This window comes from Aplidium turbinatum, chromosome 7 (assembly GCF_918807975.1).
Source record: "Aplidium turbinatum chromosome 7, kaAplTurb1.1, whole genome shotgun sequence".
Lineage (NCBI taxonomy): Eukaryota > Metazoa > Chordata > Ascidiacea > Aplousobranchia > Polyclinidae > Aplidium > Aplidium turbinatum.
Window position 1 is genome coordinate 14,958,559 of NC_137478.1, and position 24,011 is coordinate 14,982,569.

The window sequence follows — 24,011 nt, forward strand, 5'->3', positions numbered from 1 at the left end:
ATATTTACATATTTACACATAATTTATCTAACGTTTATGGCTTAACTTAAGCCTTCATCAGGAATTTGAAAATAGTTGTAAAATAAAATAAATTTCAAGTTCTTAAGGCAAGATTCACACCGAACATATAAACTGTCTTCCGCATACAATAACGTCGCACGAAAAATGGCGCATGTTTTTTTTGTTTTTTTTTAACCATTCACACTAGGAATACAATTTCTGGTGTGAATAGTAAAAGGAAACAAACATCCGACATTTTTCGTACGATGTTTTTGTATGCGGAAGACAGTTTTGGATGTTCGGTGTGAATCTCGCCTAAAAATAGCTATAACTGCGTAGTTAACTGACTGAATAACAAGACAAGCGCAGCGATGGAAAACTAACAATGTGTAAAAAGAAACAGACGAGACATATTGAATTGCGGCTTCATCAGATGAACGGATTTACACCTAAGGGTAACGTGATACATTATTAGTAAATGCTGAGAAGAATCGACCTGCTGCTTGCAAATAATTATTTGGTCAGGTTTGGATTGTGTCAAAATAATTATGCCTTTGCAAAAATTTTAAATGAGTCAATGGAGAATTTTTGGTCGATGCAAAATGGAAATTCCATAATATAGTCTTTGACGGCACATTTCTTTAAGTCCCTAAAGTTCAGATGCTCTGTACTCTCGTGGTCGAATGTCTGGTGAACATACAGTACCAATATGTGTCGTTGTCGAATCACACGGACAAGTAAAATTATAAAGGACATTTGAACTTTAGTTTAAAAATACGAACTAATTTTGATTGTTTTATGTAGGCCTATTGTATAGGAAAAATGTTTTCATCAAATTTTCTTTTGATGAACTACCCAATTTTACGAGCAAACGTTTTGGATTCCTTTTCCACAAGCAAAATGGATAAGCAATGCATCATGTTTATATTATTTTTGGCCTTTTCGATTGGTTAAAATTCGTGGACATCTTTTTACAAGCATGTTCTCTAACAAGGAAAGACTTTAAGATGATCTTATCTTATGTACGATCATGTAGTATGCCTACCCATGGAACATAACTGCGGCAAGGCTTCTCCCTTTAAGTTACCCACATCTGGTGCACTGACAAGTACTACTGCTTCGGGCCACAGTGGCTTTGAGAGTAATGAGAATTAAAAGAATAACTTCACATTTCTAAAATACCAAACACTCAAACTTTAGCTTTCACAAAATACAATTGTTCACAATATATAAGCGTTACCCAAGTTTGATCTACCTATATGCTTTTCTGATAACCTTTAGCAGAACGAAATTCATTGGCATGAAAATGAAAAATGATGGAATAGCAAAAAAATTCTTCTGTTCCAAACGATACTGTTGTTTTAGAAAATTAGTATCATAGAAACATCTTTGCTAAATCAAATAAGACAGATTGCTTATCTCATTATTTTGCAGCACGAAAGAACCTGTGCGTCATCATGGCAACCAAACAAGAGTATGTTTAAGAAATGTTTGCCCAGAAAATATTTCTCACACACTTGACAAGTTTCTTGAAAATTATGACAACAGAATTAGGCCAGGATTTGATAGTAAGTAAATAAAAATGTTCATTCATCTTTAGCCTGTATTAATCTTATGCATCGTTAAATAATGTTTGTTTGATGAATGATCAAGTACAAATGTTAAAATTCCGTTAAAAATATTTTACGCTATACAAGGGTACAGTAAATAATTTTTGCGATGGCAGATTTGAAAATATTTGAAAAAACATGTAATAGGGGAAAGCCGTGTAATATGAACTGCTGTGTATTATGAACCCCCTGTTGTTTTTAGAAAACGTGGCAATAAAAAAGTTTGACTTTTAGCAGTTTGAATTAAGTAAGTTTGCTGGTCATTCGACCGGAAAAGTTCTTGTTGAAAGTTGGCGTGTTGCTGAAGTTTTGAGGGTATGAAGGTTTAAAGCTTGTGTGATATTATTTTGCAGATGGAAAAATTGTTGTTTTTTTGTCAGTATATCAATGGACTTGTATTTTTTTGATTAATATACCCTCAAATAAACGTGATGATGGAAATCACAACAAGTTTTATTTAAAAAATGCATTATTTAGTTGATTATCAGCATTTTAACTGGAATCACCACAAGTGTGTAACATGAACCCTAGCTGAATGTGTAATATGAACCCAGGTTCATATTACCAAGTGCTTTATGATGGTGTAGGCCTAATGAATTTTTGTAAACTGGGGTTCTGTAAACTAGGGTGGTTCTGGGTTCTGTAAACTGGGGTTCAGACTTCAATTTTACCAGCATTCTCAATGCAGTGCACGTGGTTCGATTAGTGTTGCTTATCTTTTTGTGAATTTAATGCTTGCATTTAAAAAGTAGTGCATGTTTACTAAAATTGGTGTAGATTATTTGAAAACCTTGTGGTAATAAATTTTGTTATGCTCCACATGTAATGTGTCTTGCTTTGGTGCAGTTTTGTGTAGTCAATCCACCTCTATTCAGCAATGGTTCAAAGCGGTTCATATTACACATCACAGGGGTTCATATTACACAGAGGGTTGTGTAATATGAACTCTTTTGGTAAATTAATAAAATTGAAATAACTTTTTGATTGCAAAATATCACATACAAATATGTTGATGGGGAATAGGTATGCATGTTAGCTTGCTGTTGTGTGAATATCGTCCATGTTTTTGTTGAAGTTGTGAAATTAGGAACATTTATTGTTAGGGGGTTCATAATACACGGCTTTTCCCTAGCTTGTAAGGGTTGAAAATTATGCAAAACAGAAACGTTTTTGCGGTAATTGTGTGGTTTGGATTTTAACCAATTCAATTAGTAATGCAAGGTGAACAATTTACCAACCTTGTAACTTTATGATGGTGGAAAAGAGAACATAAACCTAGACCTTTAAAACTGATATAGTGCACTCCATAGCCACCTATATACACAAACCTTGCCTTGTCCGCTTCGATATCTAAGTTGGTTAGCGTGCGACTTCCTGAACAAAGAAGCTTCAACATCAAGCATTGCTAGTTTGACTCTCGGGGTGTGCGATTGAGCAATGCATTTCAGGACTGCTCTTCATTCATCGGCAGCTACTGGATGGAATAACTTCCCACTAACAAGACTTCAACAATTGGAAACTTCACTGTCAATCTCGGTGACCGGGCCTGCGTCAGTGGTTCAATGTCTCTTCAAGTATGCGAAGCTACCAGGATTAAGCTCTCAAAGAAGCTTTTGCAGTGCTAGGATAAAGATTTAATGAATCTGTAGCGTCTTACGGTTTTTCTTATGTGTATTTTACGTCTTATTACTATAGTAAAATCTGGAGGCCTTTCATCCCATGTAGTTTTTCTTTTCTTTAGGACATTGTGTTGTTTATTAGAAATTTGAAACGCTAGCTATAAATTCAAGTATTTGTCCAATTCTTCAAGTATTTGTGTGCTTTTTAGGAATTTGGAATGCCACCAATAAGTTGAGCGCATTCTTGCTACTGGCAGTTTAACATTTACGACACGCAGTTTTACGTCTTCTTAGCGTTGTAACCTACATTATGTAACATGCCACAGTGCTTTTGTACTTTGGAAACTCCTTAAACCAACGCGTTTAGCGTTGAAATTTCATTAGTATGATTTTTTGTCAGTCGTTCAGTACTATTCTTTTTCAGTCGTTGAGTGGTGACATCGTTCGATCAGTCCACCATGTTCTATTCGTAGTCAAGCCATGATTCCAGTTCAGTTGCGGTGATGGCTTAATTTATGTGACATGAACTGATTTCAGTTATTTTTAAGATCGAGACATTTTGCGGTTGCAACCCTTTAAGTTAGTGTGTAATACGTAAAAGATTTGTGTGAAAATATGTCCTGTGTACGAAATCATGTTCACAATCAAATCAAAAAAACAAGAGTTGTTTGAAACAAAAATGTTACAAAATAATTTCTAAAAAACAATACAACTTTTTTTCTACTTAAACTACAGTACAACTATCCTGTTTTCCTTTAGATATACAAGCAAATTAGTTTCAATATGCAAAAAAAACAGAAACAGCCAATGGTAGTTAGGTCTATACCGTTTCAAAAAAAAAGCTAGAAAACTCGAAGTGTGTGTTCTTGTTCCTTGTTCTTAAAGAGTTGACTGCATGTAAGGAGTTGAGTGTATTCTAATAAGCTCCAATATCACAATAATCTTAAATCAGTTTTAAACTTCAAATAAAATAATGCAAACCTCATGCTGTTAGAAATTCTTGGTTTATACACTACAAGTTGGAAACAATAAAACCTGCAGTACATGACGTTATACATTGCAATCAAGAAAGACTATACACTAACAAACAGTTGGGCTATAAAATTAAAATCTTAAATTCTACATTAATTCATTGTAATATTAAGTAATGTTGTTTTCTCACTGTTTTTCTCAGCTTGTCGGGACGTTTTTTCATGTACTCCTACTTGACGTAGGATAGTTGTTGAGAATGTAAAATAGAAAGTGTACTGTTTTATTGCAGCAAACGAACCCACAAAAGTTCATAGTTATTATTTTGTTACTGGATTTGGTCCTGCCTCAGAACAAGATATGGAATACACGCTGGATATGTTTTTTCGACAAAAGTAAGCTGCTTTATGGTTCAGTATCCACGTGCTAACTATAACCAAAAAGTTAAATGCCTTTACAGACCACGATTGGCCGACAGTAGGCTATGACTACAATTTACATTCTACAGTAATTTTTATTGAGATAGGCTTGTCAGGAAAACTAGAGTTGGTAAAATTTCACTGTTTGTTTCTCGTATCCAGATTTACACCTGGTGGTTGAAGATTTAGATTAAGTGGACGGGAAGGCAAGGAAGCCAATCTTTATGTCCACCTTCAGGCATGCCTTTAAGTGTCTTGCCAAAGACACAGCTGCATGCCCATGAGCGGTGTCGAACCGGCGTCCTTTCGATTGCCATTCCAGCGCTCTCACCACTTGGCTATGCAGCCGACATAAATGATAAAATGACAAAAATTTCACTGCATGAATACAGTATAGAAGTGCTTACAATTCATAATTTTGTGTATTGAACAGCTTATTGATTGCAAAAATGAAATATGTTCTGACAGGTGTCAAACCTACATTAAATGCCTTTGCTTATTGATTGCGTTGTTTTATTTTGTGCACACGACCATAAAATGTGTGGCATGTATTTGAAGCTATGTTTTCACTGTCATGTTGTATTGCTCTGTGACAAGTGGTAAACTATCAGCAGCCTGAGCTAAAAGTTCTAAAATATTTAAAGTTTGGTCTCAAACAAATTACAAACCTACAGTAACAGGTTTTAATAACTACTGTATACCAAGCACAATGTAATTTGTGGGAAGAAATAAATAAATAATGTCGTAAAAAATACAGTATAACATGTGCAAAAAAGTCTTTAACTTCATCATCATCAGCCGGTCATGCCACTGCTGGCAGATGGCCTCCACATATGGCCTTCATATTATTAAGGTTATAACTGTAATCTGATATATTAGTATGATCTGTGACAACATCCAAACCTGTAACATCCTATTAAAATTATATGTACACTTTTGAACAATTAATTATTATCAGTTAAGTGTTTTACTTTAGATTAGAATAGTCACAAAAGCTTTGAAAATGAAATAAATTGTTATCACACAACGATTTAGCCCTTGTTTCATAACACCACTACATTATTAATCTATTGCAGATGACGAAATTTGTAGAAAGATAATTAAATTAATCTCATCAAAAATTCTCTTCCAATTTATGCTTTTGACCTTTATGTCGGTTAACTCCCCTTCAATCATTCATCGTATTTGCCAGTCTTTCACGCTACTTTGCGTTGCTCGATACATTTTCTGGGGCATTTCATTTCATTATTTATTTATGGACAGTGTGTTTTCGTAATGCACTTTTGAGTCAAGAGTTTCAATTATGCTGGCATTTATCTTTGCTTCATCAACGTACTTTGGAAAGCAAGTGATTGAAAGGCAACTACTGTAGCTGCCTGTATATGATGTAACTTAAGTTTGTTTTCTCATCAGGGCACTTTTTCCTTTTCTATATACTGTATACTCAGGGCAGACTACACTTTTCAATATACATGAGCACTTTTCAATACATTTTTTTCCATTTTTCTGTAGTTTGTTGAATAAGCAAATGAATAAGCAACTTAATTTTCCCAAATTTACACTTTGACATCACATTTAAGTGAAAAGTTGAATTCCATTTTCTGTATAACTACTCCAAGTAGGACACCAATAGTGGTTCCCATTTGAGTGTACAAGCCATTTGACACTAACGTTTTTGGAAAGTTTTTAAATCAAATCGTTGATTTGAATAAAACGCTTAAATACAAACTTACGATGGAGGAGTTCAATTTGAATCCAAACCATGTCGGGTATAGCTATAAATCTAAATATACAAATTATTATAAACAACTTAAATACTCAAATGCTGTTTACTTTAATGAATTAACATTATAATGAACATAAAAAAATCAAGGGAGTGTTGGGATTTGTAAAATAATTAAGGGCGGTCGAACGAAAATGGTGGACACCCTATTCGAGTTTCAACCTTGTTTGTGATCATCAGGGATACATATGTGTCGAGCGGGAATACAATTTCCAACATTGTTCGATCAGGTCTTAATGACTTTACAAATCCCCACATTCTCTTACTTGCTTATGATTGCAACGTAAAATCCGGTTAGTAAAGTTCCTAGCATAGAGATTGTTAGCATTGTAGATTCATGCATCTCTGCGTACTTGGAAAAACCAGGTACCCTCTCTCGTATTGAACGGAATAAGACTGCAGTTAACAACAGTTTCATCGTCTAGTCGTCTGTGAAGACGTGACTGAGTGTTTAAGAACGGCATGATATAGTACATTCTTAACGGAGGTCGATTCCCATTCAAGTCGTAAACGTCTACAATTCCCATCTAAGTTGGAAGTTCGATTCCCGCTCGACACATGGATATGCACCACTGATGAACCCCAACAAGGGTGAAACTTGAGTAAGGCGTTTTCCATTTTCATTTAATCGGGACCTTAGTAGAATAAAAAAGTATGATACAATGATAAATTTTTTTTGTCTAAACACTATTTTTATATTCAGTTATAGTAGGAATTTCACATCCTTTAAATTACCATGACGTACAACGGACAAATTCTGCCTTCGCTCGACCTCTAGTAGATTTATGATATTAACGACAACGATATGGTTTCTTGACTCGGGTCCATTGCTGAGATATTTTAATACAGCGGTTTTTAACCACAGGGGCACTCCTCCTCACGGGGGCGCCAACCATTTAACAATAGGGGAGGTGCGAGATCCAACATTACAGTATTTAAACATTTTGCAGTATGCAGTGAATTAAATGTCCTGTATGCTACTATTGTTGCTGTTCACATTTCTTTGGGAACTGGAAGCCACTGATAAATGTTACGTGCAGACTGAACTTTTGTTGTGTTTGCTTTGCAGTCGGCTCCTTTATATGTGAAAAAGAATAAAATCCATTTTTAGTGCTATGATTCATTGCATTGTTTATCGCGAAGTTTTAGAATTCAAAACTTTGCCTTTAGAAAACCATGAAGGGTGTCCTGAACATAGTTATCAAAGTGCTCAACTTTGCTAAAGCTAGAGCTCTTTCAACTGTCTTTGTAAGGACATGCAAACTGATCGAAAACCTGGATTTTCCACAGAAATGTTTGATGGCAGAAGCATGCTACTTGAAACTTTGATATTCAAACTCAACCTCTAGAGAAGATTCGATTTGAACAAGGAAATCGAGTGGGCTTCAGCAAGTTGAATGTTGCACTTAATGGTAGCCTAACTTTGAATTCGAGCGGACAAATCAAGCAAAAACTCAGCCAAATGCCTTGAAAGCTAAAATCATGAAATAGTTTTCAGATATTGATGAAACCTAGAATCCACCACAAATATTTTTGAACAACCGCAAGAGTTTTGCCTTGAAGTTTGACCACACAGCTAAGAACTGAAACTTGAGATTATATTCCCAGTTACTCGCTTGCCTCAACTCAGGATATTTAAATACTAACAGTGCTTGGATCCACATATCTTCGCTATATTTTCTACTGCAGTTGCTGTCAAAGCCAAGTACAGGTTGTGAGTTGAAGACTAGCTAACATTCGTTGCGCTACTTCTGGAGTTAAACTTCGTAATAATAATAATATTCTAGCTGCTAAAAAGCAATTTCAACTAAAGTTTCTCACTTAAATGGAGGTTAACATGATCAGTAAATAAACAAAATTGCTTTTAGTGTTACGCTTTTAATTGAGAAGGGGGCGTAAAGCATGTGATCCACACTGAAGGAGGGCTTGTCAGAAACAGGTTAACAACCACTGCTTTAACAAAAAGACAACCTGGTTTATCTGTGAAGTCTATACGGTCTCTTCATGTCTAAAAGTATTATTTTGCTTTAACTTAAACGAAAAACAACTCGTGCTCGACAGGGGTGCACAAATGGTAAAGCATGCATTGCCAGGATATTGAATAAAGGGTGTCCATTTATTATCTTATTTAAAAAAAAAACATGATTGACGTGACTGCTTGCAATGCTTTTATGGTGTGGTAGAAACTTAACGGTAAGAATAGCATCCAAACAGTGAACTAGCATACAATTCATTCATTTAATTTTCGTTATCCAATGACGTTGTTAAGCCAAAACAATCCTTGAACAGTTTGACCAAGTGTACAGTGAACTGCATCTCACTATTTTTACCTGTTCAGTGGATATTACCGACGCTTTTGTAAATGATTAATCAAAGACCCAGGTTTTCTGCAGTGTTGATCAGGAAAACCATACTAGATATTGTGTGTCCTGATAGTCCAGTAGTGTTGAGCACTTGATGTTTAAAAGAAGAAACATCAGTTCTTCACTCCTAGGGAAACAAGCAAATAGTTCTTCACTTCTAGGGAATAATGATTAAAAAAGCAATATTTCAACTAAAAGCGGAAACTTTGCACTGTCAACATCGCTGATTGGATATGCGTCAATGCAGGCCACAAAATAAAACTTATAGAAGGAATTTATCAATCATTTTCTATCAACTATTTTCGAAGGCTTGGCTACGTCTTTGACATGATTAGAGCATTTTCTGTATATTGATCGAATTTCTTTATCAATTATTCAAGCTCAAAGTTCAATAAAAATTTACAAGAACAACACGTAATTAATTTCTGAATCTTTAGCGCTGGGATTTAGTTGACTCATAATCTTGTTGAAAAATGCAATATATCGATCTCTTGTCACAGTTGACAAACTTTATGGTCATACAAAGATTTCCCTTGGGGAGATTTTTGTTGTTGTTGTTTTAAATGGTATCGCAGAATTCAAGGGCATATGGAAAAATGTTAAACCAGAACGTTCAAGAAATGCGGCAGCATATATTAAAATTAAAGTGACTGAAATTTTGATTTACCTACAACTAAAAACGGTGTTATTTTGACATCCATGCACATTGTATATTTGAGTCCAAATTTAGTTTTTATTTAGCTTTTTTATATTGCAAAACAAAAAACTCAAGTCAAATCAAATTAGACTGATGATATCCGATAGGAAAATCCGTAAATCTATTTTTATGCAGCACGTACGCTGAGCATTTGTTGTGCAGTACAAGGTCTTAGGTTTTTGGAATGGCACTAGTGTCTGATTCTTCAGTGGTTCTTACATTTCGTCGAATCTAAAACGTTCTTCTTCTTCGTCGTATGAGCTGTTCTTCTGGACTATATGTTTGGACATGATGTCATCAGCCACTCGACAGTCTCGTCATCCAGGGCCTTCAGTCCAAGCGTTCCATGTGGTGGTTGATGGATTGGGCAGTCATGGACGACATGATCTACTGTTTGGTCTGTGGCGCCACACTCGCATCCCGGTGAGGGAGCCAGACCCCATCTGCACATGTCTGAACGAAAGCGACCGACGCCGGTTCGTAGGCGGTTAAGCCGGACCCACGCAAGTCTTGCGAGGGAGTTCCCGGAGGGTGGGGATCGACGTCGGGTAGGAAATCACGGAGTCGGGAGGTGTTGTTTTGCCACTCCATGTTCCATGTGTAGTTCGTCCAGTGTGCCGCACTTATTCCAAGATCTTCAACGTTGTTCAAAAGCTGTCGTGCGGCGGGCACAAATGGGCGTCTTGATTTCAGTCGCTGCTGTCCTCCAGGTAGGCGCTGGAGTGTACTGTGGAGGAGGTGGTCGGGGTCCAGTGCGCGACGAGCAAGGGAAATCATGGCTCCTTTACGGCGAAGCTCAGCAGGTTGGATGCCTGCAAGGATGGGAAGGCAGTCCGTTGGAGTGGGACGCAGGCATCCAGTCACAGTGCGTAGTGCGTCATTGATGGCGGTGTCAATGTGGCGGGTGTGAGAGCTGCGGCACCACACTGGTGCGCAGTACTCAGCGGTAGAATGGACGAGGGCCAAGGTAGCTGTGCGAAGGGTTTTCGCATCAGCTCCCCAGCCGGAACCCGCCAGCCGCCTCAAAAGTGCAACGCGCGCAGATAGTTTTTTGCGCAGTGACTTCAGGTGTCGTCGGTACGTGAGTGACCTGTCCAGGGTTACGCCGAGGTAGGTAGGTTCGGCGCAGTAGGGGAGGTGTTCGTCATCGGTGGTAACGTTGATCTCACGTTTTGCTTCCTTGTTGTTTAAATGGAAGGCCGCCGACACTGTCTTTGCCTTGCTGAGCTGTAGCTTCCATTTCTGGAGATATGTTGATATAGTTGACATGTCCTGGCTTAGGTTCCTCTCCATTGACTGCCAATCTCCGGCTGGATGCAGGAGAGCCAGATCGTCTGCATAAGCATACTTCTTGGAGATGGTGTCAGGCAGGTCGTAGATGTAAGTGTTAAAGAGGAGGGGAGCCAGGACAGAGCCCTGTGGGACGCCGTTCCTGAGTCGACGAAGTCTACTTCGTCGGCCGCTACCGGTGGAAAGGGTAAAACTGCGGTTTTGCACAAGTTCCATAATCATATGGACCATGTGCCTGTCAGGAAGGAGACGGAGTAGTTTGCAGGTAAGGCTGCTGTGCCATACAGTGTCGTAGGCAGCCGTGAGATCGACAAACACGGCGCCAGCCTTCTTTTTTGCCGAGAAGCTGTTTTCGATGTCTTGGGTCATCAAAGTGACCTGGTCTACGGTTGATCTTCCGTGGCGAAAGCCGGCTTGTTCCCGAGGGAGCTGAGGGTCTATTATCGGTTCGACACGGGCGTAGATAAGTCTCTCGAGTATCTTGAAGGGGATACAGAGCAGAGAGATGGGGCGGTAGCTCTTCGGATCCCCTGGGGGCTTCTTCGGCTTTGGGACTGCAACCACTAGGGCTCTTCTCCAGATTCTTGGGATGCGCAGGTGACGCAAACAGCAGGAAAGGAAGTCTTTTAACCAGGACCTCATAGAGGGGGCAGCTTGGAGTATTAGTTCCGGGCAGAGGTGGTCAAGGCCCGGGGATTTGCCTGGCTTTAGGTGCTGGAGGGCGGAGGCAAATTTTTCTGGGGTAAACTCACCAGAGATTTTGCCCTCGACAGGTGTTGGGACCTTCCAGAGGTCCGTCATTTCCTTGAGGACGGACTTGTCTGATTCACGGTCTCTCGTTTTGTGCACTCCATTTTTCACAAGTTGTGAGGCGATGGAATTTGCTGAGATGGGGCATTGGCGACGAGAGGCACGTGATCTGCCAGTGAGGTTGTTGAGTGTACTCCATGCTGTGCGGCTGGAGTGCGTGAAGTCGATTGAGTCTATGGCTTCTGTCCAGCGCTTCTTCCTCTTTGAATCCAGTCTTGTCAGCAGGGCTGTTGCTGAGTTGGTGGTGGCGGTGCCCTGGGGGGAACGGAGGAAGTCGCGGTAGAGCCTGTCGCACTCCACATCCCAGCAAGGTATGTAGTTTTTCCGTCGACCTCGAGGGATGGAGTCTTTTGCCGCAGATATGATTGCATCACAGAAGTCCTGGTACGCTTCATCCACTTTGATGGTGTGTGGGGATGGGAGGTACTGCGTAGCTTCGTTTGTGAGGAAGCTGTAGTATTCCCAATCGGCCTTTCTGAAGTTCCATCGCTTGACAGGCTTGCTCGGAATAGGTGTGGCGAGCAAGGGGGCCGTGATTAGCGAGGGTCGGTGTTGAGACCTTGGGAACTTCTCTAGCACACGTCTGTCCGGCTGGCGATCATCGGGGTCATCACTTGCGAAAGCCAGGTCTGGGTTCGTGCCAGTGTTCCAACGACCGGAGTGGAAGCTCGGTGCGCCCTTGGGATCGTATAAGAGGGCGAGGTTGTTGTTGGTTGCCCAAGCGGCCAGACTTTCTCCGTCGTTGTTGATGGAGTTGTAGCCCCAGTCAGTGTGGTGGCAGTTAAAATCGCCAGCGTAGAGGCTGGGGTGGGGGAACACTGGGATGGCTGTTGATGTTATCCGCGAAGGTGGGGGCTTGTAGACATTGGCGATGTTGTAGCCTGCTACATCTACACAAAGCCACTCGATCTCCGATTGAGCTTGGGATTGGTCAACCAAGGACCAGCTCAGCTAAAAAAATCTAAAACGTTGCCATGGGACTATCCCTGTTCAAAAATGAAAAATTTTCAATTTTTTTTTAGCTTCTCGCATTGTTTTCTATGATTTTGACCATGATAAATCCGAAAATGACAATCATTTGCTCTCAGATGATGGGATACCCTGCCCAAAAAGGCCTAAATCTTCCCATTTTTACCAAAATTCATGACGGTGGAAGTCTTTATTTCAATTGAAAACACTTTCACCCAATGAATTACTGATAGCTCACAAGTTAAACCTAAAGTTTAGATGTTTGGCATAGTTTTGAGAAGTGTGGGGGGATTTAAAAGATTAAAAAGCAGCACTTAGCTCCACTAGAGGTGAAAATGCATTTTGCTTATTTCAGGCTTTGGAAATTTTTCAATGGCTCTAGTCCAGGGGTTACCAACTGGCGGCCCGCCACGCTGTTATGTGCACCCGCGGAAGGTATCAGGGCACAAGTATAACCAAAAATACTTTTCTTGAAGAGTTAAAGAACATGAAGGCAAAACATACTTTCCTGGAAGCATATTTTTGCTTTACATACAATTCCACCGACCGACCAATCAGATTGTAGTTCTAGGTTGGGGTCGCTTAAAGTTATTCCAATGCGATGTCCAACCACACAGTCATAGTGGTTGATTAAAACGTCTGTTTTCGAAATTGTCTGTGAGCATAGGGTTGCTTATTTTAAGTTTGTAAACGTCATGTAAACACTAGTGTGCGTTTCATCGTTATTGTGTTTCATGAGCAGTGTTTCCTTTGTGCAAGTTTTTGTTGGCAAAATAGGTCGGTGTGCCAACTCAATTTATAAGAAATTGGCAAAATATTATATATAAATTTAAAGACGTTTTCTGGTTATATTATGAAAATATTTAGCTTAGTACTGCAAAATGTTGTTAATCAACAATTCTTGCCATGCTTATAAGCACCACTACAGTTGTCTAATAATTAATCAAAGAAAGACGGTTTTATAGACTTTCACAAAAATGATGAAAAATCAGCTCATTGCTTTTTTAGAGGGAACCAATCAGGGGCGCCGGAAGCGGGAGACAAGGGGGGCGGATGCTTCCCTTGACCTCCATTTTTCTGTGGATGGGGGGCAGAGGGGGTAATGGTGCCCTTTTAATGTCATGTAAGCTACTGCACATTTTGCGATACGATATAACAATTTCAGCTATTCTGTTTTAGCCTAATTATAATCTTTCATTTCTGCCTCAAAATATTTTTATTTATTTATTATTTATTTGCGTCAGACAAAGCTATCCATATCCAAAACAAAGCAACAAAATAATACACAAACATTACTGCAAATGCACAAAGGTTACAGAGAGCCACTTTGGATGTGGTCAGTTTAAACTCTCACTAAGCAGGCTATCTACTGTTACAAGTTTACATACAATGGTGCGGTAGTGTTACAAGTTAGAAGAATTGAAACTATTCAGAACGATAAGAACAGTCAGATGACATCAGGTCTGATATAAAGCGATTTGAGGAGTGAATGCAACGATTGATAAACAAATACATGTTTTTCTTAATTTTATTTTTAATTATTTATTTGTATCAGATAAGAAAGCCCGTATTCCAATTACAAAAGAAACATCACAAAGAAAGTATAAAAATAAGAGGCATACAAACTGCAGCAACGCAAAAGCATTCAAAATGAAATTACGAGCTCATTTTGATCAGACAACCAACCAGTAAAATTTAACGTTATCAAATGATGACTACCCGGTATTGATATCTTTCAGATATGGCAGCCATTAAGACTAGGTAACAGCATACATAGTATTATTATAATGAGACGAAATATAATATTCACGACACAAAGTTCTGTATCACAGTAGGTTAGCCTACATCATTATAACATAGCATGATGCCCTTCCTTGCCATTGTTCTTTGTATACCGGACACTTGTATCATCCACCAACTCAATGGATGGATGGATGGATGGTCATTTTATTTTTGTTTGGATGCGAAACGCCGAAACACACATAAAACAAAAACTGACAGTGTGCATCCAATGAGAGAGTGCGAAAGACCGGTTTAACAAAAACAATGATGAGCTGATGGATGAGCATTATCGCTATATCTGATCTTAAAACTGAAAAAAAGTGGCTTTTTAACAACAAAAGTGTCCTTTTTTGATAATCCTGCTCTCCTATAGTCAAAAACCGTTTCGGCGCCCCTGGAACCACTGTTCATGAGTTACGATAGAAACGTTTTTTCGGTGATTTTCACAAATGTTTGTTTCATGGTGCCTGGTTTCTTTCTCCCTGTTATTGGAGCCTATCTTTCGCTGATATGTTTGCAGGTCACTATTGTTGTCTGTATTGCGATGTGTCAAACATTTCCTTGTTTACTGAAACTGTTAATTGCAACTTGCAAGATATGTTTTGTGAAGCGAAGTAACAACACTATACTCTTGTTTGGCGATGAATATTCTGATGAAACCGCTCGCCTCGCTATAAGTGGGCAAAATAAGTGGCCTCGTTTATTAGGCATTGTTAAAGTCAAAAGTGTTGTTAAAGAAGCTTGGCCTGGTAGTAACGTTGTTCGATTAATTTTGTTGTTGCGTTATTCTAAGATAAATATTAACAACATGTAACGCTGGATAGTGGATACTGGGTACGAAATGCGTTCTTTTCTAGCATAAGAATCAACCTACCTTAAATTTTATTAGTGCGGCCCGCCACAGCTCTCCTTAATGCCAAAGTGGCCCGCGTGCAAAAAAGGTTGGTGACCCCTGCTCTAGTCTAACAAAAAGAGACCTCAGATTTATTTTTGACAATGACGTAAAGGTGACGTCAAAAAAAATCATGATGACACCATCCCAAAATTTTAAACTTGAGCTATGAAGATCTATCAAAGAGCATGAAATCAGCTCATTACTTTGTAAGATAACACAGTAAAATTAGTGGGCTACATTGCGTTATTGCTAGTTCCCATTTCTATCAAATTGCAAGAGTGAAAACAATTGAACTGCGCAAATAAGAAAGAACGCTCACTCTGAAAAAAAAAGTGTTGCTGTAATATCGATGCAACGTTTTTCAAAACATATTAAATTTCTTGCATAAAATAAATTACAGCTGAACATTAACAAAATGCATAGACAAAGACAATGGCTAATGGAAATATTTGCACCACAGCTGATCATAGTTCGATGTCAAACAATCAAACCACTTCCAGAGTCGCTGTTTTAGGCCAACTGAAAGCTGATGGTGCAAACCTTGAAAAATCTAAAATCTCAACATTGACCACAAGAGGAGAATCAGGTTTAAGGTGAGACTTAAGCCAAATATGCATGAACCAATTTCTAGAAAAGCGAGCGTCATAGCATTGTGTTCTTCAAAGGGTGGTAAACTCTTGGAATATATGCTGGGTTCTCAGCCAGGCCAGGCTTCCAAAACTTTGACAGTATCAGTATCTGAGACACTTAAAATATGACGAAGGAAAACTCCTGACTGGGTCAAATCTCATAAATTATTTTGATGCATCCCAAGCAAAAGCATCACGACAAAATAAATCAAATGTGTTGAAGTATTTATGGTAGAAGAAAGAAGAAAAACGAAATGTAAATTGGCTTATCAGACTAATTCAAAAAGAATGAGATTTGAGGCATATTATATTTTAAGGCATTGCTTGTCTTAAAGCTTCTTTGTTAATTTGAATTACTCTGATCAGCCAAGTTTACATTTCGTTATTCCTTTTCTTTCTATCTTATATACTCACCACATTCGATTTATTTTATTCTGACGACAGCTCCTGAAGACAATCAGACAAAAACCCGCACCTTCGAGATATGACCAACCTTTTACTTATTATTTTTAAGTTTTGTATCATCAATTAACTTTCAAAGCATCACTTGAGTTGCTCAGCATATGGGATCTATTGAAAAGTAGCCAAAAGTCTCTTTTAAAGTATACCTCTTGGTGGATTATCACCCAGCAGAATCAAGATTATTTCTGCCACATCCTTTTCTGCTTTTAGGGATAGGGCTGGATTCAAGTAAAGGATATTTTTGCTTAAGTAATAAGTAAAAAATGAAAAATGTTCACCTCATGATTCTTTTTGTCGACATTGTATTGGCACGATGGGCAGTTGCAATATCACGTTCACTTGGTAATAATGAAGGTTTAACAAAAACAATCAATCAATCAAAAACTCTATAATACATGAAAATAAATTGCCTAGTCATTACAGTCACCTAGTTAGATTACAGTTGTACCTCTCTCACTGGTTCTGGAAGCGACTTCTTAGAAAGCACAAAGAATCTACCATAAGCTACTGTACTGTCACTAAGAGAAGACTGAGTTTAGAGTCAAATAGTTCAGCTACACTAAAGCATCTTTTAGTCTCAACTGAATATAGTGGAGAGAGGAAACGCAGGATTTTATATTTTAAAATTTTTGAACACTTTTCTGGGACTTTGTAAAAAGTAATCTCCCTTTTTATGTAAGCCAAGGCATTTTCTTGGACAACATACAAACAGAATTTGTACCCTGCAGATAAACATTCATTCAATATTTTGGATTTTTCTCTGGCTGTTCCTCGTTGACATCATGGTCACTTTTATAAACTCCAATGTCCTCCTTAAGAAAAAGTATGATGTAATCTTGACCAGTATCAAACAGTTTACGAGCCTCATTTTTTAATCATAAATCGATTTCGTTATCACAGCATCCTCAGTATGATCTTGATCATACTGAACCATTCATGGTGTAAAGAATTGGCATTGTATTGGCATTCCCAAAAGCAAGTAGCCTATCGCCAATGAAAAAGTTTATATCACAGCTGATCGTCTTTGGATGTCAAACAATCAAACCATTGCCAGAGTCGCTGTTGTAGATTGATGGAAAGCTGGTGGTACAAACCTTGATGATTTTAAATCTCAACATTGACCACAAGGAAAAAAAAAAGATTCAGTGGCAACAATCCATTCAAACATGCATGAACCAATTTCGAAAGGAGCGAGCACCAAAGCATTGTATTCTTCATTGAGTGGTAAACTCTTGGAAGATATATTGAGTTGAAAGCTCGGTCAGGTTTCAGAAACTTTGGCAGTATCAGTGTCACTAAAATATGAAGACACTAAAACATGAAGAAAGAAAACTGTGTGCTAAATCTCAGAGATTTTTCTGATGCATTCCAAGCAAAAGCATCGCTCCACAATAAACCGAATGTTGTGAAGTACTTAGGATAGAAGGAAGAAGAAAAACGAAATGTAACTTGGCTGATCAGACTAATTCAGATCAAATAAAGGAGCTTTAAGACATATTATCCTTAATTTGAATTACTCCTTTCAGCCAAATTTACATTTCGTTATTCTTTTTCCTTTTCCCTTAAATACTTCCTCACATTCGATAATTTTATTCTGAAGACAGCTCCTGAAGAGAGTCAGACAAAAACCTGTACCTTCGAGATATGAGCAATCTTCTACGTACTTGTTACTTGAAAGTTCTGTAGATTACCTATCAACCTTTCAAAAGCATCACTTGAGTTGCTCAGCGCATGGGATCTACGGAAAAGTAGCTAGAAGTCTCTTTTAAAGGACACTTCTTGATGGATTTACGTTTTGTCTGGCCTCTACCTTTCGACCAGCCTGGCTTGGGTGGCCCTTTAAGAAGCAGCTGCCAGTACCGCTCAGCATTTAAAGATGCTTTGGAAGCTTTCACCAGAAAGCTTGATAATTGAAAGAGAAAAGTTAGAATGAACAATTGAACATGTCACCATGTTTAAAGAATTATCATGGGTGCTGGTTGTTGACGACAAAGAACAAGTTCTTTCAGAGTTGGAAAAAGAATTGATTTTGCAACATCTCATAGTATTAGAACTAGAATTCATTCTATATTTTCCTGAAGCTAATGACGATGAGCTTGATTTAATACGAAATTCATTCACATTGTTGATGAAAAACCTTCCTGATAAGTTGCAAGATGAGTTTTTAGAACTCAAAACGGATTCTTGCGCAAGAGACTTATTCAGAGAAAAATCAATCACTGGATTTTTGCCATTAATGTGTAATTCCTATCCCAAAGTGGCAGAGAAAGCTATACGAAGTATCCTCCCGTTTGCTTTCACTTATCTATGCGAATCAGGTTTTTCAATTGGAAATGAAAACAAAGCAGAGAAACAGATTAGACGTGGAGGATGATATTCGTTGTGCTCTTTCCAATACTCTTCCACCACATTAAAAAAATCACAAGCTTTACATAGACTGTTAAATGCATTGACTCTTATGTTTCAGTGTATTCTTTGAATGAAATACGTTTCAATACCGTTCTTCATTAATTAAATTATTTTAGCATAAAAAGGAATAATAGGCATACATGCTAAAAAGCTTATTAATAGCGAAAGGTTAGTTTATTTTCCAAGACTTAGATTAAAATATTAATGTAAACGAGTTTTTAACAAACTAAATTTATAGGGGTGGGGGGGAGGAATTTAGATTTGAATATCGACTAAAAGGGTCCACCGGATAAAAAAGGCTGGGAACCACTGCGGTTTAGGGAATGCCAATGCAATAGTTTCTGAACTAGTCGATAGCCTGCATTCTGTAACATTAGTCATCTCGACTGTTATCAGTCAAATCTCTGTATCGTCACTAACGAAAAATGTTTAACAGCCTCATCTTCAATCATGTTGCCATGCACCAAATTACAAAGCTGACAAGTTTGGAGCAGTATTGGATACCATTGTTGTATTTGTGTTTTAGTAATGTTCAGCTGCAATTCATTTTTTGAGATTTATTTTTATGCAGGAAAATTAGTTTGTTTTGAAAAACGTTGTATCGATTTACCACAACAGTTTTCTTTCAGGCTGATTTTTTTTTCTTATTTGTGCAGTTCAATTGCTTTCACTCTTGCAATTTGACAGGGATAGAAAGTAGCAATAACGCAATGTCGCCTACTAATTTTACTGTGTTAGCTTGCAGAATAATGAGCTAATTTCTTGCCCATTATAGAGCAAGTTTAAAATTTTAGGATGACGTCATCAGGACTTTTGTGATGTCATCTTGACGTCATCGTCGAAAATAAATCTGAGGTCTCCTTTTGTTAGAACAGACCCATTGAGAAATTTAAGAAATGTCTATAGGTTGCCTGACATAAGCAAAATGCATTTCACCGCTACTGGCGCAAAGTGCTGCTTCTAAATCTTCTTATTCTCGCCACACTTGTCAAAATGATGCCAAATATTTAAAAGCTGACTTTCATTTGTGAGCTATTAGTAAGGCATTGGATGAAAGGAATTTTGAAATTTTGAAATAATCAGTTCCACCGTCAGGATCATGGCTGAACAGGTCAAAAATGGGTGATTTTGGCAAAAGTGAAAATGTTGAAGTAGGGTATCCATTATGAAAGAAAAATGGTTATTATTTTCGGATTCATCATGGTCAAAATCATGGGAAACAATGCGACCAGCAAAAAAATTTGAACATTTTTTGAATTGGTTTACTACATTAGGGACTCAGGAAAAAAGAATCACAACTTCGTATAGAGTATGCTCCGTTTACATATCGTGCAAGAGAAGTGATATCACATAGATTCCAAATAAGAGATGAATTTTCGGTAGAAAGTAAAAGTATCTATATTTTGAGGATCATTAGTTCTTCTATAAATTTAATATTCTATCCAAAACATTTGATGATCTGAAAGGTCTGCTTGTTTTGTTCTTTTATTTCATCGACATCTTGACACTTGACATCAGTAACTAAACTCAAAATGTAGCTAAACCAAAGCTTTGATATATAAAACGTGTCATCATATGAGTTTAACTCTGACTGAACTGAAAATCCTTGACAAGCTAAACTGATGAGATTTTGTTACAAGAACTTCTCTTGTTACCAAGAGACATCTTTGTTGTCTGTCTGTCAAGCCTAGGTAACGTTTTGCCTTTTTATCCACATTTTCGAATTTGTTTGGCCTCCATAACTTTCACCATCATTTTCTTCTTTTTGAACCATGGTACAGGAGATATTTCGTTTCTTTACAAGCTTTTCCAAGTTCATTTCGAACAATACTTTCACTTGTATTTATTTATAAGGATTTTAATCACAGCTTTGCTCATTTTAAGCATATTTAAACTGATGGCTGTAGGCTACTGTTCAGCGCAAAAATTAAAAAAAAGATTGGCATTTTGTAGGCCTATTGGAGGGAATAATGTATTTTTCAAATGATAAACACGATCATTGTATAATAGTGTTGTATTAACCAATTAGTGTGCATGGTCTGCGCGAACTGGATGACGAATCATTTCAGTGGTTGCTCGACACCCGCCCAAACATCTAGACCGAGTCGCCGCCACTGTTCAATGGTGGTAAAAGGCGGAGCCCCCCGACCCCTGGAATGGAGAAGAAGATTCAAACAAAAAGAAAGAAGAGATGTACCAGTATAAACTCTAACCACATCATTGAACAATTTTGAGCACAAATTTTTATTTGAAAAATAAAGTAGTTACATGATTTATCCTATATTCTGTATGCTGCATGTTGTATCATAAAATTACTTTTTAGACATTGCGAAGACTTTAATGACAAGGTCCATCGTAGGTCATGCCTAAAAGCTGGCCTAAAGTTTAAAAATTAATGATTTTACCTCTTTCATATGAGAAGTTGTTTTAGACTACATTTCACTGGGGTCAGATGTCCGGGCATTCCTCGAGCAGTCACTTGATGGTAGAGTCCTCCAGCGTTGACAGACCAACTGCCCTTGGTGGAGTAAAAGTCTGGCAGCGGTGGAGTATGTGGTTTGCAGTCTGTTTCTCTGCACAACAGTTGCATGCGCTTATGCTGATAGGACCCACCCGTACATCAAGGATCTAAAGCTCCCAAGTCCTCAACGCCCAAATTGATGCTATTCAGACGTACCCAAGCGGGTTAACTGAGCTCCTTTCCTGATGGCATGGTCCAGAGTCGAGGACAATCGTGTGGAGTCTGGAGGCGTTGTGTGTCCACTTCTCTATTCAGGTGTTAGTGATCCAAGATAAAGCACTAGTGTTATGCTCCAGAAAGGACTGTGCTTGAGCAACAAAGGGATTTCTTGACTTCAGGCGTTTCTTTATCTTCGGTCTGGTGGTGTATCTGTGGAGTGCATTGACTAGATCCAGTGATTGGCAAGCCATGGAAAGTATGGCAGCTGTCCCCAGTATGGCAGCTCATGGCAGCTAAGCTTAATCCATTTATGCCTAGCGTCCTATAATTATGTAGGACACCTATTCAAATTAAAAAATTTTCTCGCACGTTTAGTTTTTAGATTTAGACGAAGTCAAAATACTGTATATTTATGAGTATTTTTGCAGCATATATCACAACTTTTTTCAAAAATTGCTTTTTTGGTTGAGGCTTGATATCATTTTCAATTTTCCAAGTCTGAAATTTTGAAGGTGCATGTCGAATTATGATAATAAATCCGCATATGCAAATAAGCATCCAAAAATATTGTCATTGGTTTTATTCGTTATGTATCAACATATTTTACAGCAAATGTTTAAATTTATTTGGCTGTAAATTTTTTGAGAAAATTGGTTCAAAAAATTGGTGTCCTATAGGTCGCTAGGCACACGTGTTAGCAAAAGCGGCAACCAATTCCCACGAATCAAGCGGTATCAAACACCGATTCCCTACGATTTCTACGCTGTATAACAAAGTAGTTGTGTTTGTTTTTAGAACAATAACATATTTATCGTAATTTACCGAAATTTTTTTGATAAATTTTTTGTTTTCTTTTGGCGTTTTTACATGTGCATCGTGACGTAAGCGAGGTAAGTAAAGTTGTAGTAAGTACGAAGTAGTTTAGGCCTTGGAGGACCCCTTGTCAACAATTTTGCTGAAGTCCTCGCCAGCTGCGGCAGAAAGTTTTTCCACTTGTGCTACGACAACTTTTTCAGTAGTGTGAAATTGGCTACGACGCTGGAGGACAAAATTAGTGAAAACAACAGCTACAATTCGTGAAAACAGCATCAAAAAATGTCCGCTGATCGCTAAAGATGCTCTGAAAAAACAAGGAAGAGACAAGTTCGATTTTAGAGCCGATACCGACAAGGGCGTGCTGGTTTGCAAATGGAATGACAACAGTGTGGTAAATTTATGCTCGAATGCGGCTGGAGTTTACCCATCTTCTAAAGCCTCTCGATATTCGTCCTCTAAAAAGAAGCGTGTGCAAATTGAACAACCTTGATTGATCAAGCTCTATTACTAACATATAGGGGGCAACGTTGATAAAATGGACCAGAACATTTCGAACTATCGCATCGCAATGAGAGGTAAAAAATGTTATTCGTGCTTGATTTCATACATGCTCGATATTTCTGTCTATAATGCATTGCAACTGCAAGAAATTTGCAATAGAGGCATTTCAATAGATTTGCTTTCTTTCGAAGATAGGTTATATTGCCAGAGTACACTTGTCACAACATCGAAAGCCATCTCAACAAGGAAAGCGGGGCAGACCACAAATGGTTTTATCCGATGTACGTTACCATGCCTAGGCTTTGAGCATTGGGAGGTAGCCCAGGACAAACAAACTCGATGCGCCTATTGCCATGCAATAACTACTACAAGATGCAAAAAATGTGGTCGGTCTGCATGTCAATTGCTTCAAGCAATATCATATTTCCCAATGACTTGTTTCAGTGATGTGTTGCTTTGCTACTTTTCATCTTCGTATTTTGTAAATTTTCATTTCAATAAAATGCTCGATGACAAGACATTTCCCATTTATCGCTTTGAGCGATAACGATTAGGCCTACGCATTACGCACAAGAAACTTGCGAAACTTGATAGCGGATTTGCCTAGCGTCCAATATGTAGGACGGCTTTTTTCTCGACCGGTACTAACATAATTAAGAAAAAATTAATTGTTAAATATTTTTTAGGTCATGATTATGCAATATTTAAATTTTCAAGAAAATTTTTTAAGTACTTTTACTTTCGGCACAAATGGATTGACTCGGGCTATGCCTGAAAGAACTGGTAAAAACTCTGTTTGTCAGGTTTCAGGCATCCTAATACAATACGTCGTTAATTGGTCTGTCGAGAAGAGGAGTATGAGTGTTACGACTCCTCACAGGGGCGGGCATAGTTCTTTGCATGGAATGGATAAGAACCAGGATTGTGGTACACAAAGTTGTTGCTCCACCCCAGCTTGTACCTGCCAGTCAAAGAATATGGGCAACGCGTGATGTTGCCTTCTTGCGGAGTGATTCCAAGTGACGTTGATACGTGAGAATCCTATTCAACTAGCATCGATGCATAATTGCATATAGGTATAGAGTTAAAAGGCTGGGTGTTTCCACTGATGTTGATGGTGATGATGATGGTGTTCAGCTTACGCTTTGCTTCCTTGTTGTTCAGATTGAAAGCAATCAACATTGTTTTAGTTTTGCTGAGCTTGAGTCTCCACTTGTAGAGGTAGTCTGTAGCATGTAGTTTCTGGTCTGTAAACGATCAAAAACTACATGCCTGTCAAAGCTTCAAGCAGCTCGGGAGCACTCTTTC

The 24,011-nt window shown here is 38.2% G+C and overlaps 1 protein-coding gene across 1 annotated transcript in view; it reads left to right on the plus strand.

Moving 5' to 3' along the window:
• Positions 1 to 1,030: 1,030 nt before the first annotated feature.
• Positions 1,031 to 24,011, plus strand: part of LOC145773775 (gamma-aminobutyric acid receptor subunit alpha-6-like) — a 197,991-nt gene continuing 175,010 nt past the window's right edge. Inside the window, exons 1-3 of the mRNA XM_082584905.1 lie at positions 1,031 to 1,035; positions 1,435 to 1,568; positions 4,491 to 4,593. Of these exons, the coding sequence (XP_082441031.1) occupies positions 1,031 to 1,035; positions 1,435 to 1,568; positions 4,491 to 4,593 (242 nt within the window). The remainder of the gene's footprint in view (positions 1,036 to 1,434; positions 1,569 to 4,490; positions 4,594 to 24,011) is intronic.